This window comes from Orycteropus afer, unplaced genomic scaffold (assembly GCF_000298275.1).
Source record: "Orycteropus afer afer isolate SDZICR_OR568_19922 unplaced genomic scaffold, OryAfe1.0 scaffold00017, whole genome shotgun sequence".
In the NCBI taxonomy this organism is placed as follows: domain Eukaryota; kingdom Metazoa; phylum Chordata; class Mammalia; order Tubulidentata; family Orycteropodidae; genus Orycteropus; species Orycteropus afer.
Genome location: NW_006921604.1, coordinates 12,489,831 through 12,507,294, shown reverse-complemented (window position 1 = coordinate 12,507,294; position 17,464 = coordinate 12,489,831). Strand labels below are relative to the sequence as shown.

The window sequence follows — 17,464 nt, the reverse complement described above, 5'->3', positions numbered from 1 at the left end:
CACTTCTACATTGACTCAATGGCAGTTGGTTAAAGTGGAAATAATAACTCCCAGATCATCTCCTCTGCTTAAGTAGCTGTATGTTGATTGGTACCAGGGAAGCTCTTATCCTCAATGCCTCTTGTTTACCCACTTGCAAAGAATGCAAGTGAATGCTACATCAAAAGATGGGAGGAAAACGACAATCCTGGTACAAACTGGATAATGTTAGCTACAAGCAAACAGACATTAAATGTGGGGATGGTCCATCCCTCTACTGGGAAGCATAGGGTCACGCTGACTTGGTGTGTCTGTGTGAGGGTCTATATACAAACATTTAACAAGCACTCAGCTGAGTCTACCAGTTACCAATTGCTGTCAAGCCGACCTGACTCAAGATGATCCCACATGTGTCAGAGTGGAACCGTGCTCCACAGGGTTTCTTTCTTCCATTGATTTATTAGAATCAGACTCATTTCCGTGTCTTCCAGAGGCAGCAATGAATTTATAAGGTACTCCTAAATTGCTCCATAATTTCAAAGCAGAACTACTGAATTTCTTTGTAAGTTTCCTCTGCCATGTATAGCAATTGGGTCATCAGGTAATTACAAGAGCATAAAGCAGAACAGTGAAAATCCTGTTTACACAAACAGCTTTGGGCTCCTGCATCTGATTTCCAGGCCACCGGGGAAGCTACATTTTATTACTTTCAATCAATGCCTGTTGTTGTTGTTATGTGCCGTCGAGTTGGACACAACTCATAGCCACCCCTCCTTGGGTTGCCGAGGCAGTATCACTACGGAAGTAGATTGCCCCATCTTCCTTCCGAGGAGTGGCTGGTGGGTTTGAACAGCCAGACTTCTGGTCAGCAGTCAAGCGCCTTAGGCACTATGCTACCAGAGCCCAATCCCTTCCATTTCAATACCGAACATGAACTTCCTGCAAGGAAGAGCCCTATCACCCATTCTTTTCTCAGCCACCCTCCGAGGAGCCTAAGGAAGCCAGGCTGAGTTTGACAGGGACACGTCTGCCTTTATCACACAGGCTGCACCACTCTTCTCCTAGCCCACATCTAAACACATGATGAAGCTGCTCTCTCAGCCTGCTCTGCATAGAGTGACCCTGTGCCTCTTCTGAAGGTTACCAAGAGAAGAGAGAAAATCCCCTACCTCATACACCCTGAAGTCAGGAAATGAGCTGAAAACAAAGGTCAGACTGTGGCATAATGTGAAAGCTGAAAACAAAGGTCAGACTGTGGCATAATGTGAAGATATTTACCTAGCAAAATAAAAAATGCATTTCTGGGCTATGACACGCTGTGACTGGCAAAGAAAAAATGTGGGAGGCAGTTTTGATCTCCACGTAGCATCACTGGAAGAAAAGGTAGGGGGGAATGGTTTCTGATGGAAAATATGACCTAGGATGATATGGAACTCGGGGATCACTGGAAGAGCTGGATTGCTCACCCCAACGGAGGCAGAAGCTGCCCACAGAGCAAGGCCACGCTGCACCATAGCCAGGTGAAGCTTAAGACAGGGATGCACAGTTCTCAAGAGTGTTTTTCTGGCCCAGGAAGACCTGGCCAATATATGGAAGCCTGGGTAAGCTGTTACCTCCTTATCACATAAACTGGTGGCCCATCCGCTGACATGTGGGGTGGGAGTGTTAAGTGCTGGGAGGAGAAAGAAGATATTTTATCCCAATCAGTCACAAGATGCTCCTAGTGGAGCTGGTATTCAAGATCTGTAGGAATAAATGTGGCAGGAAATGAAAGATCCTCAAAGGCAGATCCTACACCAGTCAGATTCATATTCCTGAGTCAATTCATCCTGACTTAAGGGGTTACCAGGGAACCAGCAAGGTTTATGCAGAGAGGCAGAAGCACTAAAGAAAAAAGGAGGAGGAAGGGAGGGAGAGAAGGAGGGAAGAAGAGAATTATCATGGCCTTTTAATACGCCACCTTCACTGCCACCTCCCAAGCACCCTCCTCACTCTTCAGCTTCAATGCTTGCCCTCTCTCTTCTGCCTGCCTGAATCCTCTTCATTTTCCAAGGCTTTCATGGTCCTACAGTGATCACCCTGTGGTAATTAAGGTTACGTGTGAACTTGGCTGGGCCTGGTTTTGAGTGGCCCGGTTTCTGGTTAGCTAGAAACAAACAGACATTAAATGTGGGGATGATCCATCCCTCTACTGGGAAGCATAGGGTCAAGCTGACTTGTTGTGTCTGTGTGAGGGTCTATATACAAATACGTAACAAGCACTCAGCTGAGTCTACCAGTTACCAATTGCTGTCAAGCCGACCTGACTCATGATGACTCCATGTGTGTCAGAGTGGAATTGTGCTCCATAGGGTTTCTTTCTTCCATTGATATATTAGAATCAGAGTCATTTCTGTGTCTTCCAGAGGCAGCAATGAATTTTATAACTGTCAATAATATCGATGAAGTTATTCCCCAAGATGAGGCTGGTAATCAGCTCCATGGTGGAATCTACTGGAGCAGCTGAGTAGCTGCCTTAGGGGCATACTCTGCTTCCAACATATAAGATGAAGATTGAGAAAGATCTCTGCAGCTTTTTGGCATGCTTGGACCTTGCATGTAGGCCAAGTCTTCATTCAGCAGCCTGCTGTGTTTCCTGCAAATCTTGGGACTGTCACTGGACTTGAACTAGTGGCCTGCCATGTTGTTTGGTAATATTGGGACTGTGCCGTTTTACTTGTCAACCTTGGGTTTGTTAGCCTCACCAGCCAGCAGCAGCCTAAGTGTAGAGACACCTCCAGCTCCAGTGAGCCAGGAGCAAGAGGCAGAGCTGAAGCCCAAGTTTGAGGGGCCTTTACCAGCCCATAGAGCTGGCACTTTGAACTCAGACTTCTAGCCTCCCAAACAGTAAGAGAATAAATTCCTGTTTGTTAAAGCCACCCATTTGTGGTATTTTCTGTTAGAGCAGCACTAGAGGACCAAAACACACCCCTATGACTAAACACTTACCACCATTAAGTGTTAAAACTTACTACAGTCTCAGACATCTTCCCAGTGAGCCCCACCAAGTCTCACCTCCAGTCATCTGTTTCACATTCCTCAGTCAGCACTAACTAGACCCAACAGGCATAGCTTTTCTTTGGAGGAAGTCTATCAGTCTCTTCAAAGGCTGTCAGCATTGCTAACTGTGCTGCAGTTCACTTGTAGGATCCAGAGCTTCTATACTGTTTTTGACCCAAGAAAACAAGTACCATCTCCCCTACTCCAAGTCTTGCTTTGCTTAATTCATGGCACCTAGACTGTTCCCCACCATAACCTGTTTGTCGGTTTTTGTACTGTGGTGACTCGCATGTTCCTACGATGCTGGACGCTATGCCACCAATATTTTGAATACCAGTAGGGTCGTCCATGGTGGCTAGGTTTCAGCAGAATTTCCAGATTAAGATGGAGAGGGAAGAAAGGTCTGGCAATCTACTTCTGATAATCAGCCAATGGAAATCTTACGGGTCACAACAGAACATTGTCAGATACGGTGCTGTAAGATGGAAGGCAGTCAGAAGGCACTCAAAATACCCAGCAATCACAGTGGACTCAAGCATCATGAAGATGGCGCAGGACTGGACAATGTTCCATTCTATTGTACATAAAGTTTCCATGAATCAGAGATACCTCAATGGCAGCTAACAACAGCAACTACAGTTTGTTCCAGGTCAAGCTCATGCCTTTGTTGGACTACCCCTGGGACCCTGACCTCCAGTCTGGTCCTATCCTCCTGGACTCTGCACTCCTTAAAAAATTGAATCTACTGCTATCAAGTCAATTCCAACTCCTAGTGATACTTTTAGGACAGGGTGGAACTGCCCCAGAGGGTTTCCAAGGCTGTAAATCTTCACGGAATCAGACTGCCTCATCTTTCTCCCGTAGAGTGGCTAGTGGTTTTGAACCACTGACCCTTTGTTTAGCAGCCCAATGCTTTAACAACATTGCCACCAGAGCTCCTCAGCATTCTTTACCCCCGCCCCCAACTTATCCCCTTCTCAAACATAAACCCCACCCCCAATACCTCAATTGATTTTTAAGAAAAAGATAGTAACATGTACAGGAAAAGGCCACTAGAGGAAAAACTCACCGGTAAATGTCCAAGGAGAGGTGTAATACTATCAGAAACATAGATAATGCTGCCATCTGTTGTCACTGCGATAATGAAGCCATCTAATGCCTGTGGAAAATACAACATTTGAAAGCTCTTTAATAACTGTTTTACAGAGGAGCATGCCACCAAGGCAAAGGACCCCACTTTACCACCCTGATTTTGTTTTGTGATAGTTCCACGAATAACCACACAGCACTTTGCTGGCTTATACACAGTATGGTTCCTTACACAGAATTTGTCCAGCCCAGGCAGAGAGCCTGTAGAAGCACTAAAAGGCAGAGTGAAAAATTTTACCTACTGGTATCATAAAACAAAATGCAGCCATAGATCCTTGAAAGATGTCATCAATATCTCATGGTCCTGGCTCCCCATCCCTTGGGATCACTTTGAGTTCAGCGATAAACATTCACAGAAAGATTATCACGACTAATAAATGCATTAAAACCTTTGTCTGGCTGTTAGCCAAGGTAGATCTTTGCCTATAGCCACTGCATTAGGGGAAATACCTATGAAAGCCATTGCTCTTAAAGACTTTCACAGTATTCCACAGAAGTGAAAAAAAAAAAAGAAAAGGGGGTTGGACCTGTGAAACTCAACTGGATCCATAAGCATTTCAGAATGTCTAAAAAAGACCTTTCTTTCAAAGTATTTACCAAGCACATATACTATATGCTAGGCACACTGTTCTAGGTGCTCGTAACACAAACAGTGTAAGGTGTTAATGATCTAATTCTCATGATGCATTCATAAGACACAACTAAAAGTTGATTTCTAAAATTCAGGCCATGCCATTCAGCAGAGAATGGGGTCACACTGGCAAGTGGCTATACAGGGTGCACTGGTGAGATGGAAGAGATTAAGAAACACAGCCTGCCTCACTGGAACATAAATCTTTGAGGGAGTAACATGCTCAAGTGGACCGTCATTATAAGCTTATCACACGGTTTTACCGACTATATCTTTGAAATCCGTGAATTGTTTTGCTTTGGGGAAAAACCCTCTGAAATACGTGCTAAGAAAGCCCTGGAAACATTCTGTACGCTCTCAACTACATCTTTCTAGGGTGTTACTAAGAATCTGCATAGCCAAGAGTGCATACATTCTTTTAATGGAGAAGGGTGTGGTGAAGTGCACTGTGGTGGGAATCAGAAAACAGTCTATTAACTGCGGAGGAGAGACTTGTTAAAAAGCACAAAAATGTAGAGAATTCTTTTCACCAGGAAAATTACCACTAGGCTCATTTATTATTTTATACTGATATACTGTAAGATTTAAGATGGCAAAATATATTAAAGCATATTTCTTAAATGGACTTCATCTTTTTGGATTACATTAGTTGTTCTCAGATGGGGACAATTTTGCTCCCCAGGAACACCTGGCAACGTCTAGAGATATTTTTGGTTGTTACAACTGGCAGTGGGTGCTCCTGGCATTTAGTGGGTCGAGGCTAGAGATGCAGCTAAATACCCTATAATACACAGGACAGTTCTCTATAAGGAAGGATTATCTAGCCCAAAATGTTCACAGCACTGAGCCTGAGAAAGCCTGGATTCCATTTATGGGATATGGTGAGCAAAGAGGCGCATCCTAGTATCTCTTATTTCTTTTTCCCACAAGTATTTTTATAAATTTTTTTTAAGTCAGATTTGCAGCCCTCCTGGAGGTGAATCCTTTTTTAGGGGTGGGAGCACTGTTAATGACGTCAGCCGAACCTTTCTGGAAAAAGCAGATTGGAAGGCTGGGAAAACAAGAGTAATACAAATTATCTTCTCGCACACACAGTGAGTCTGGGTCCCTCTTGAATGCTTAAAGCAAGTGGGTGTTAAAAAGCTGAAGGTATTTATAGATGGAAGATAACTTTTCATCAGCTCATTGGCATTTTCCATCAAATGTACAAGAACTGCACTGAGTCACTGCTTGAAGAACACTTGCCTGGGCTTGGGAAGTCCCAGCAGCATCCTTGAAGAGTGAATCAACAGAACATGATTGCAAAGTGATGCGCTCCTGTCCATGTAAAGGTGACTTTGCCCAGAGCTTCAGGGATGCGACCAAAGAAGCTATAAAAGTGCAGAATTTTACAGGAAGCCACGCCCTTCCTGTCAAATTCCTTGTATTCTCTGGGACAATCTTTGGGCTAAAAGAAGAGATCACTGGAGCTTTTCTGAATACACTTCAGAACTACCACAAGCTCCCTAATTCTTGGACAAGAAGAGCTTTCTCTCCTTTGAATCTATTTGCTCAGATGCCTGTTGCTACAATTTTCACCAGCTTCCAGCGACAAGCTGGTATTTTCATAGCATGGCTGGTCTGCAACAAAGTCATTTTTGTTCTTTCAAGCTTCACAATTGTATGTGTTTTCCTAGAGTCTGGTTTTGTGCCTTTTGGGAGAAGAGGGAAGAAGGAGGGATTCGCACCCAAAAGGCACCAGCAGTTCCCTGGGGCATGATAAGCTCTCTCCTGGTTCTGTCCTCATTTAAAAGGAGAACATTCTGGTCTACTAAGGCATGATACCTGGATTCCTCATGTTCTTGGAAATGGCTCTGAAGAAAGTAGTGGGCTGTGTAGCTGGCATGGAGCACATACTGTGAAGAAGCTCTATAATGGGAAATAACACCATGGCCCCTCAGAGGGGCAGCACCCAGGGCTCACACCATGGAGGAGGAGATACTGGGAAGCACTAGCTACTCATCGCTGCATCTGTGCCTACTGAATAAAGGACAGATTGGGATAGAAGTCTAATACAGTCAGAGAGAAATCAAAAGCACCAGTTAGTGGATTTCTCAGGCAACTCAAAGCTTCAGTTCGCCTAGAAGACACATCTAGCTATGCAGATTTAATTCCATATCGAATTCATTTATCTAGTGTGACTCCCTTTAGATCTGCTTCGAGGAGTCTATACAGGGAGCAGGGGAAAGTGCGTAAAGAATACATATCTATTATTCCTAGTCATACCAATCTAAAATAATCTTTTTCTAGAAATTCCAGTCTTCTGAATCTCAGTCCTGACTTTAAGCCTTAATATTTACCCATTTGTAAATGGGTAAATGAAAACCTTGTTTTTGAGCAATATAAATCTTTTATTACTATATATGATTTTTCTAAGTTCTGTAAGTAACTGGTACTTTTGCTACCTTGAGAGTCACTGGAAAAATTTTTTTATTTTTAATTATAGATTCTTTAAAAAGAAAAAAGCTGGATGCTAAAGGGTTATGAATTTTACTTACTTTCCTATAAGAATTAAAAGCTAAAATGAGTTATGTAAAGTAGCATTATGATGCATTAATTCAACATTGTATTCCACAAACTGCTCTAAATTTAACACACTTAAAATGCATTGCTTCTGGAGAAAGTTCTGTATTTTCTTTAAATATAGTTCACATGTAGATTTAAGTATCTTTCATTTTATGCAAATGTTCATTAATGCTTTTATATTTCATAATATTTGGACATCTTCACTCTGGCATTTTCTTACTCAAGTACTTTCTGTTTAATGCATATTTAATCCATGTAAATTGAAGTTTACATTAATCTTATATAGGCACCGAAGACTAGACGTAGAAAGATACAGTAAAATCCAGAAAAGCTGGAATCTGTGTGAGACAGAAACCTGTCAAGAAAGGAAAACTCAAATATTTCCCACTAATAGAGAGTGATAGAAAAGTGGTTTAAGACTGCACCCTGTCAAAGATGGCATACTTGTGAGACCTGGAAAAACAAGGCAGTTCCATCAAGTTCTGGCTCTGACAGGTTTCAATGGGCTGACTCGATGGCAAATAACAACAACAAATCTCCAAAAACCCTGCCAGTAACTTACTGACACAAAGCCAGTGCCTAACTTCCTCTTTCTGAACCATTTTTCCCAGGTTCTCCCTTTCTCGGTCAAGTGCCCACACAGGCACATCTGGAGGCTCCTTCCACATCCAGCCCCACTGTCATTCCTGTACTCCAAGACAAAGTGCTCTACTGGCCCTATTCCTGGTTTAGAAGTCATGCTCTGACCCGGTTGGACGTTTCTGTCAAGAGTAATCCTCATCTGTGACTGAACAGTTTCACCCATGTCTAAATATACGATGTTGAGGAAACCCACTGTCTCAGGTCAACAAGGCTTTCACAAATACAGCCCTAGGATGAGCACCAGCACTGCACCTTCCAAAGGAAGAAACATGAACCTGTTACTCAGCACAGGAAGAGCATATGTTGGGTGGAGAGGCACAGGATGCACTTATGGCTGTCACACACAAGTTATGCTGATGTCATATGAGCTCACGTTAAAGGCATAACTTTAAAAAAAGATTTTTATCTTTAAAATGTGTTTATACCAAGGGAAAATAATATAATCATTGCATTCTAAACAGGAGAGCCAAATGATAGTGCAGGGTGATGTAATCTTTCTTCCCTCCTTCCTCTTGTTCCAACTACCTCCCACTACACACACCCTCTCCTGGCACCCCGATTGGGTGTCCTCTGGTTGGGAGAGCATGAGGGGACTCTCCTCACCGTGACCGCAGTGACAGCACACTACCATACGCAGCTGAGGATTCCTGCTTACACGACCCAACTCGGTAGCCAAAACATAAGGAACAGCATGCAGAGCCTCCATTGAGTATCTGTTTCAAGACCTCTTTCCTTGGTCAAAAATAGTTGTTTACTTTGGGCACAGGGTCATATTTGGAACAAGTAGCCACATTTTAATTTGCAACTGATTATGCTAATTTGAAAGTGCATTTTCACCTCCAACATCAGCTGGGTGAATTCTTCATTACTGAGGAACGAAGGCTTCCAGTCTTGTTGAATGTCACAGATTTCCGTTTGCGCTGAGACTTCTGAAAAACAAAAACAAAAACAAAAATTTTTATGTTCAATTGTACCCAGAAATCAGAATTAACAAAGGAAGCACACGTTATTTCTATGTAATTCCATCTAACCTTCAGTGTAGTCTAATTAAAGAAGCCATATAAGGAAATGTATTAAGCCTGATTTCTCAGGACTGGTAAGTTTAGATGTAATATGCTTAAAAATACTTCTTGATGTTCTCACATGCCTTTAATGAGGCTTTAGAAGGAGAGAACTCCACCCTCTGCATGGGTATAGTACTTGCCACTTGTAGGTGGCACAACTTTGAGTTTCTATGTGACAAAACACCATCACCAGCGATTCAAGTTAGGCATTTGCCACTTACCTAAGCAACAAAAACAAAGACTGGGATGGGCTGACATCTTCTTAAGCTGCTTCTTCATGATCAAGATGAAGCCAAACACTTCAGAGATTTAAGATTTTCTACCTGGTGATGGTGGTCAAAACTCAGAAACACCTTAGGCTTGTAGTGAATGTCTATGCAAAATGTGATGTATTTTTTTTTTCAGTATTTCCAGGTACTGAATTATAGTGTGTTATACAAAGACTAAGCTACTCAGTGGGAGCTCTGGTAGCATAGTGCCTAAGGCACTTGACTGCTAACCAGAAGCCTGGCAGTTCAAACCCACCAGCCACTCCTCGGAAGGAAGGTTGGGCAATCTACTTCCGTAGTGATATCGCCTTGGAAACCCAAGGAGGGGTAGCTATGAGTGGGGTCCGACTTGATGGCACATAACAACAACAACAACAATAACAACAAACTACTTATTTGCTTTTTGGAGTCCCTGGGTGGTATGAATAGTTAACACACCGGGGTGCTAACCAAAAGGTTGGAGGCTCAAGTCTACTCAGAGGCACCTTGAAGGACTAGGCTGGTGATCAATTTCTGAACAATAAGCCACTGAAAACCAAATGATGCACATATACTCTGACACACACGGGGTTGCCATGAACAGGAAGTGACTTGATGGCCACCTTTTCTTTTAGCTGCTTATTTTTTTGGGTTAATCTATTATGTACCTCGTACTAAAGACATTATCCATGTTTATAAACTCAATAATCTATGGCCTACACAGGACTCCTTAACTACACTAGTTCTTTTATATTCTTCAAAGAATGTTTTGTTCTATTATTGAATTATCTTTGACAAGATTATTATAGGTAGCTCAAAGGTGCTTTTGAAATATTTGTTTTTCCTTCATTTTATCCTCCATATTAAACCACTATTTTATTCCACTTTATACAGTAATCGATCTCTTTAGGGATCATACTCTTGGTGTTAGGAAAACCTAAATACGTATGACTTACACCTCAGAGAATAACACAAACCTGTTTAACAACTTCCTTGAGAATGCAAATTGTTCAGGCAGATAATCTATAAACTTTAAACTAGAGGAAACTTATGACCCTGAACTTCTGGTAATCTCTCTTACATGAAGTCTGTTGTTGTAATGTGCCGTGGAGTGGGACCTGACTCACAGTGACCCCTCCTTGGGTTTCCGAGGTGGTATCACTACGGAAGTAGATTGCCCAACCTTCCTTCCGAGGAGTGGCTGGTGGGTTTGAACCACTGGGTTTGAACCACCAGCCTTCTGGTTAGCAATCAAGTGCCTTAAGCACTACACCACCAGAGCTCCCACATGTAGTCTGGAGAAGGCATTCTACCATTTGGCAGTTACTCACGAAGACACAAAATGAGAAAGGCTTATGTTGCACATGCGACTCTATAAACCTTCACTTGTTCAATCACCCACCATTCCCTCTAATGCTCGGCTCTAGGGGGAAGGTATCTTTCTTTGAGATTTCAGAGAGAACAAGTTGCTGCTGTTACTATATGAAATTGGATTTTTGTCTTTTGTGATTTTAAAGGAGCAAAAAAGAGCTGTTAATAGCTTTCCAGTAACACAGGAAGAAAATCAGGAAAGGAAACATGCCTACCATTCAGTCAGTGAACAGCAAATGGCACTGAACAAGGACCTGCTAACAAGGGCCAGTGTGGCAGGGGGCCTCACAGTGCTGGGTGCCATCATGCTGCCAAACGATGCATGTGGAGAAATGCATCATGGGAAGCAAAGGCAGCCACAGCTCCTTCTGGTGTGTCAGCCAAGGCAAGGAAAGAGTGTGAAACTCCCAGTGCCTTAATTAAATGGCTGCTACAGTTTGAACAGTTAGAAAAGATAGTCTGTTCTATAATCCATCATTTAACCCTATAAATGTCCATCTCCTTCTTCCCAACACATACACTCCTCTGTAAAATAGTTTTGGACACTAGGATCAAACTGTAGCTTAATCGTTGGTTCAACAGAGGAGTCCTTCCAGGAGCTGGAAATAAATTTCATTTAGAAAGAAATTGAGTCACCTTAATAGCAAAGGGCAATGAATGACCTACTTCTTTTACAGAAGTATCTTTTAGATTTTTTTTGTATTACCTGATACTTTCTAAAGACCAGCATAGTAATACTGAAAGAAACCATTTCATTTACTTTGTATTTCAACAACTTGATTATATTCCTTGGAAGTTAAGGTCCAATGAATAGCATTTAAAAAAAGCAATACTTATAAAAATTAGATGTCTCAAAGCAAGTAAAAAAACAGGTACACTGGAAAATAGTAAATGCAGTTATAATCATGTCTTTATGAGCATTTAATGTGACCAATATCATAAGTAATGGGTGGCAAGGAAGGATTAGCAAAGAGGTGGGGTCAAGTAGTTTCTAAATAGTAAGGGAAAAAAAAACATGGGAGTCATTTTCACAAAAATTCTATTATAGTATAAGTTGTAATTGTGTCCCAGAGTGCCTCACCTCCCAATTGCTCCTGGTATGCCTGAACAAGTAGCAGTACATTTTTGGGACACATATATTGTTGTTATGAGCCGTCAAGTCGGACCCGACTCACAGCGACCCCTCCTTGGATTTCCAAGGCGATATCACTACAGAAGTAGATTGCCCAACCTTCTTTCCAAGGAGTGGCTGGTGGGTTTGAACCACCAGTCTTCTGGTTAGCAATCAAGTGCCTTAGGCACTATGCTACCAGAGCTCCACATATAGTCAAAGAAAAGTCAGGAAAATGAGGCAGAAATGCTATCGTCTGGCTAAGTAAATTATTTCTTTGTCCAACAGGAACATTTCTCCTCATTCTGCAGCCTCTGATCCCCCTAATCCACTAAGGCAGACATATCAAGGCTTCAAACAGGTTCCTCTTAGTTCAGTCATGGCCAACAAAGTGAAATGTGAACGGATCTTAATTTGTAAATCGTGGGTGTGCCAGAACCATAACCTGAATGGGAAAAAGTATGAGTTGACCCCTGCTAGAAACTTAATCTCCCTCTTAGAAAACAAGGGCAGAGTGTGCATTGCATAGCAACCAAATTTCTTGCCTGGCAGAGTTGGAAGCAACCATGCCCTGCTCATAGATGGTGGCCAACCTCGCTGCTTTTAATACGTGTCACTTTCCACAGTCCTGGTAATAATCCAATCTCCTGCATCAGGCTCCTGAAAGTGGTCACTATGCCTCTTCTGAGTATCCTATTCCAGGGCTGTGACTCATGATTTCACAAACTCAGGTCTGTTCTAATTTCATTGTCTTGGCCATGACTGAACTGGTTCAAACCCCTGAGATATACTGAAGGGGCATGATTGCAATTTGGTGTTAGGAGAAAATTACATTAAACCAGCTTGAGTTTCATGCAGGATGAGGACAGCATGAATTTAACTCTATGCATTTCATTTCACTTTAGTAGTAAGAAGCAGCAGCTCTGGTGGCACAGTAATTAAAGTTGCTTGGCTGCTAACCTAAAGACCATGCAGGCCAACCTGGCCCTGTAGAACTAATATTTAAAGGGATAAGAATGTGTAATATGCTACAGTGTTTATATAATTTAGGGGTTTCTCTTATAGTAAGAGACACAAAATTTCTCTGGCAAGAAACATGGTCAAATCCTTATTTTGATTTCTATTACTTCAAAGAGAGTAAATGTGAATCACTTCCTACTTATCTCAGCTTTTTAGCTAAGATCAAGTACAAAGAGAATAAGTATGCATTCCAGGATCAAAATTTATCTCCCAAGCTAATAAAGATGCTTGAAATCTTATTGAGGAAAGAGATAAATAATGATAATAATTGCCTGTATCTAATCATCTTTTCTTAGTTATCATGTGTTCTTCCTTTAACATGAAGGCAGAAAGCATGTCTAAATACACAATTCTCAACTCTGGAGGCATACTAGAATCTCCTCCGAAGCTTTTACATTATAGGTGCCTGTGGCGTAGTGCCTAAGGCATTTGACTACTAACCAGAAGGCTGGCGGTTCAAATCACCAGCCACTCCTCAGAAGGAAGATTGGGCAATCTACTTCTGTAGTGATATTGCCTTGGAAATCCAAGGAGGGCTCGCTACGGGTCAGATCTGACTCTATGGCAGTGTGAAACAGAGAGTGCCTTACACAGTGGTATGCTGTGAAAAGCTGTCCACCACCACATCAAAAAACACTGATTTGGATTATCTGCCCATTCTTGTGTTGTAAATATTCCCACCATGGCCAACTGTAAGCTACCAACAATTTGATGCCAACTGGCTTGCAAAACTCATGAAAATTTAACAATCATCACTTGCAAGTTATTAGTACAAGCTGGCTCCAGCACACCACTGGGGTACCACCCCTAGAAATTCTGATGTATTGGTCTGTGGGGTGTGATCCAGTTACATGTATTTTTTAAAAGCTCCTTATGCAATTCTAATGGGCAGCCAAGGCTGAGAACCAATAGTCTAAAAACTGGTACACTAATGAGCAACTATAGTGTAGTTATGATATCAGTAACTATGACAGCCTCATAAATCATCTCTTGGGAAGAAGTGACATGGTGTAGCGGTTGAACACTTGGGATCTGGAGACAAACTGTCTAGGTTTAGACTTCATACCTTCTTGGCTGTCTAACTTGGGTGAGTGGCCTAACCTCTCTGTGCCTCATTTACCTCATCTATGAGATGGTACTAACGTGAAGAACTGCTGTGAAGTTGTGACGAGTTACAGTAGGTACAGACCTTGGAATAATGCCTGGTTCATGTTGTTTTTATTGTTGTTAGCAATTGCTGACTCATGGTGACCCCATGCATGGCAGAATGGAACACTGCCTGGTCCTGTGCTGGTCCCATGCTATCCCCATAATCAGCTGCAGATTAGACCACTGAGATCCACAGGGTTTTTGTTAGCTGATTTTCAGAAGCAGATTACCAGGCCTTTCTTCCTAGTCTGTCTTAGTCTGGAAACTCCACTGATACTTGCAACCTAGCAACACACAAGTCTCCAATGACAGATGGGCAGTGGCTGCACTTGAAATACACTGGCTGGTAATCGAACCCGGGTCTCCTGCATGGAAGGCAAGAATTGAACCACCAACGCCTCATGCCTGGTTCATAGTGATCCCTAAATAAATGAAGATCACTGCTATTCTCCACCCTGTTATATCAGTGAAGTCCATGTACAGTTGGATTCTAAGTAAAGGAAAAGTGATGGGTTGTTTTAGTTTTGCTTTACTCCAGATTTTGGTCTAACCACTGTATTTCACTATAAAATCTGCCAAATATTTTCTGCTTTCCTTTGATTATGGAATCACAGAGGATAAGTGAGATACTGGAGTGATCCTGGGTACATTTAAGCAGGTTATGCAGAGTAGGCCTTGGTCTTATGAAAAAGGAGGAAGGAAACAGGCACTTGTGGTATTGGGAGGCTGCATTTCTGCTGACTGATCCATTCCAAGGCCAGATTTGACAATTCTTTAATTCTGCAGAGGACAGCCTGGCATAAATGTCACTCTGATGAACTTGATCCCAGCTGTCCTATTTAACAGCTGTCCTGCTTCTCAGTGGCATTGACCTAGTTTGAGTAATTTGCGCAAAATATCTTGGCAACCAAACCAACCTGCTATTTCATTCAGCTAACATGTTATTTAGGAAATATAACTATAGTCATGTACTGCCTAATGTCTGTTTGGGCCATGTCCAACTGCATATACATCCTTGGTCCCATAAGGTTCTAAAAGAATCCAGAAATCCTGATTGGAGAATGGGACACAGCAAACACAACAGCTTCCTACATGCAGCACGTGTCTGTTGTATATAAAATGATTGAGCTGCCATGCGTATAATGGTACAGGACATACACAACCTATAATACATATGCATTAATACTCAGAATGAATGTCTACGTTTTTGGCTTATGTTTATACTGTACTATGTTATGTTAATTACCATTGAATCGGACCCAACTCATAGCGACCCATCCTTGGGTTTCTGAGGCATTATCACTACAGAAGTACATTGCCCAACCTTCCTTCTGAGGAGTGGCTGGTGGGTTTGAACCAACAGCCTTCTGGTTAGCAGTCAAGTGCCTTAGGCACTACACTACCAGAGCTCCTGTCTAAAAAGTTTACCATGTAACAGAGTATACTTCCACTCATAGGAAGCAGAATCCAATGTCATGAATCATGTGTTGCTTGAATGGTATAGTGTTATTTCTCTGTTTAATTTTCTTTAGAAAATATTACTCTGAAGGGCATCAAGGTTCCCAAATGTAGCAAACTAGTGCTAGTGATAGCAGCAAGAGGCAAATGAAGCTTACTGATTTGGAAGTGAAAGAAAAGGTTATTAACAACACAAAGTAGAAAATTAGTGAATGCTGGTAGCATAGTGGCTAAAGCACTTGACTGCTAACCAGAAGGCTGGCGGTTCAAACCCACCAGCCACTCCTCAGAAGGAAGGTTGGGCAATCCTACTTCCGTAGTGATACTGCCTCGGAAACGCAAGAAGGGGTCGCTATGAGTCGGGGCCGACTCGACAGCACATAACAACAACAACAAAATTACTTGCAAATTAGGCATATTGCACTTGGCAATCACGATGATCCTCAAAAACAAAGGAAACATCTCCAAGCCGTTAAAGAATCAGCTCCACAAAGCTACAAGGCTAATGAAAAGGCAGAGGGACAAATATCAGATATCGAGAAATTGGTAATGATGTGGATTGAAGAGTAAAGACAAAAGTGAATTCCTCTCAGCATGCTGACAATCACTGCTAAGGCATGAAGCTTGTTGAAGATGCTTAAAGAAGTAGCAGGACAGTCTATGATTTCACACAACATCCAACTCACATAACATCCTATTTCATAGAACATATTATGGACTTTAAGTGACACATGACTGTCCTCTGATTAAATTATTGGGGCAATCTAATGCCACTGCAACACTTTCTCCCAATCCTGTTTGATTGTTCTTTCCTGACTTTTAACAAAAGCAATTAACAAATTCTTTACTCTCCCCTGGGCAGCTTTGAAAAAAAAAAGAACAGGGGGGATATATCATTACTGTCACATTTTGAAAAGGTATATACAATTATCAAAGAAATAATGAAAGAATAACAAGTTAATGAAACTTTCTGATGTCCCAGCCATGCCCTCTTCCATGAAATCATCCTGTCTAGGAAAATGCTCAGTGAAAGAGAAGACTCACAGTAAGCACAGAAGAACTATAATTATTTCCTCAATAACTCTGACATTTCTGACTTTATTATGTTTGGTGCCATGGTTAAGGAAAAAAGAATTCTGCCTTTCCTGATTGTTAATAGCTCCTGAACTCTCTTAACTATTCTCTGAAAAAAAAATTTTTTTTTTTGGTATCATCTGCAAGTGAGAGACAAGATGGATGTGGCCAATGCTAAGAGGTAAAGGGTTTGAAGGAGGGTAAAACGAAGATAGGATGACCTGACACAGATGTAGGTTCAAGGATGGATTTAAATGGTAAATTCATACAATGGAATACTATATGGTAATGAAAATGAACTAATCATAGCACTAGATCAACATGGATGAACCGCACAAACATCATGTGTATGATGTATGATTCCATTTGAGCAAATGACCACCAGAGAAAAAAACAATCTATGGTACCAGAAGTCAGAATAGGGGTTATTTTTTGGGGAAAGCAGAGGTAGTGATAGGAAGGGGCATCTATTGGGGAATCTTCTATTTCTTGATCTGAGTGGTCACTAGCTGGATGTGTTCACTTTGTGATAATTAATTCAACTAACAGGTATGATCCACCTATTTTCTATATGTGTATTATACTTTTATAAAGGTATTTAAAAAAACCCAAAAAGAATATAGTGCTGGGGCAAGTGATATGAACACACAAAAGGATGAATCTGGTCCTCTACCTCACAGCAAATGAATCAAATACCTACATGTAAAGTTAAAGCTATAAAATTCTTAGAAGAAAACATACAAATCTTTACATTAGGCAGCAGTTTCTTAGATATGACACACAGAGCACAAGCAATATGTCATAGTTATGTGTTGTTGTTGTTGTTATGTGCCGCTGAGTCGGACCCGACTCATAGCGACCCCTCCTCGGGTTTCCGAGGCAGTATCTCTACGGAAGTAGATTGCCCAACCTTCCTTCCGAGGAGTGGCTGGTGGGTTTGAACCGCCAGCCTTCTGGTTAGCAG

General features: G+C 41.7%; 1 protein-coding gene across 1 annotated transcript in view; it reads right to left on the bottom strand.

Moving 5' to 3' along the window:
- NPAS2 (neuronal PAS domain protein 2) overlaps window positions 1-17,464 on the bottom strand; it is a 91,197-nt gene that overhangs the window by 67,507 nt on the left and 6,226 nt on the right. Inside the window, exons 3-4 of the mRNA XM_042783487.1 lie at window positions 8,843-8,934; window positions 4,088-4,177 (exon numbers count right to left, since the gene is read on the bottom strand). Of these exons, the coding sequence (XP_042639421.1) occupies window positions 4,088-4,177; window positions 8,843-8,934 (182 nt within the window). The remainder of the gene's footprint in view (window positions 1-4,087; window positions 4,178-8,842; window positions 8,935-17,464) is intronic.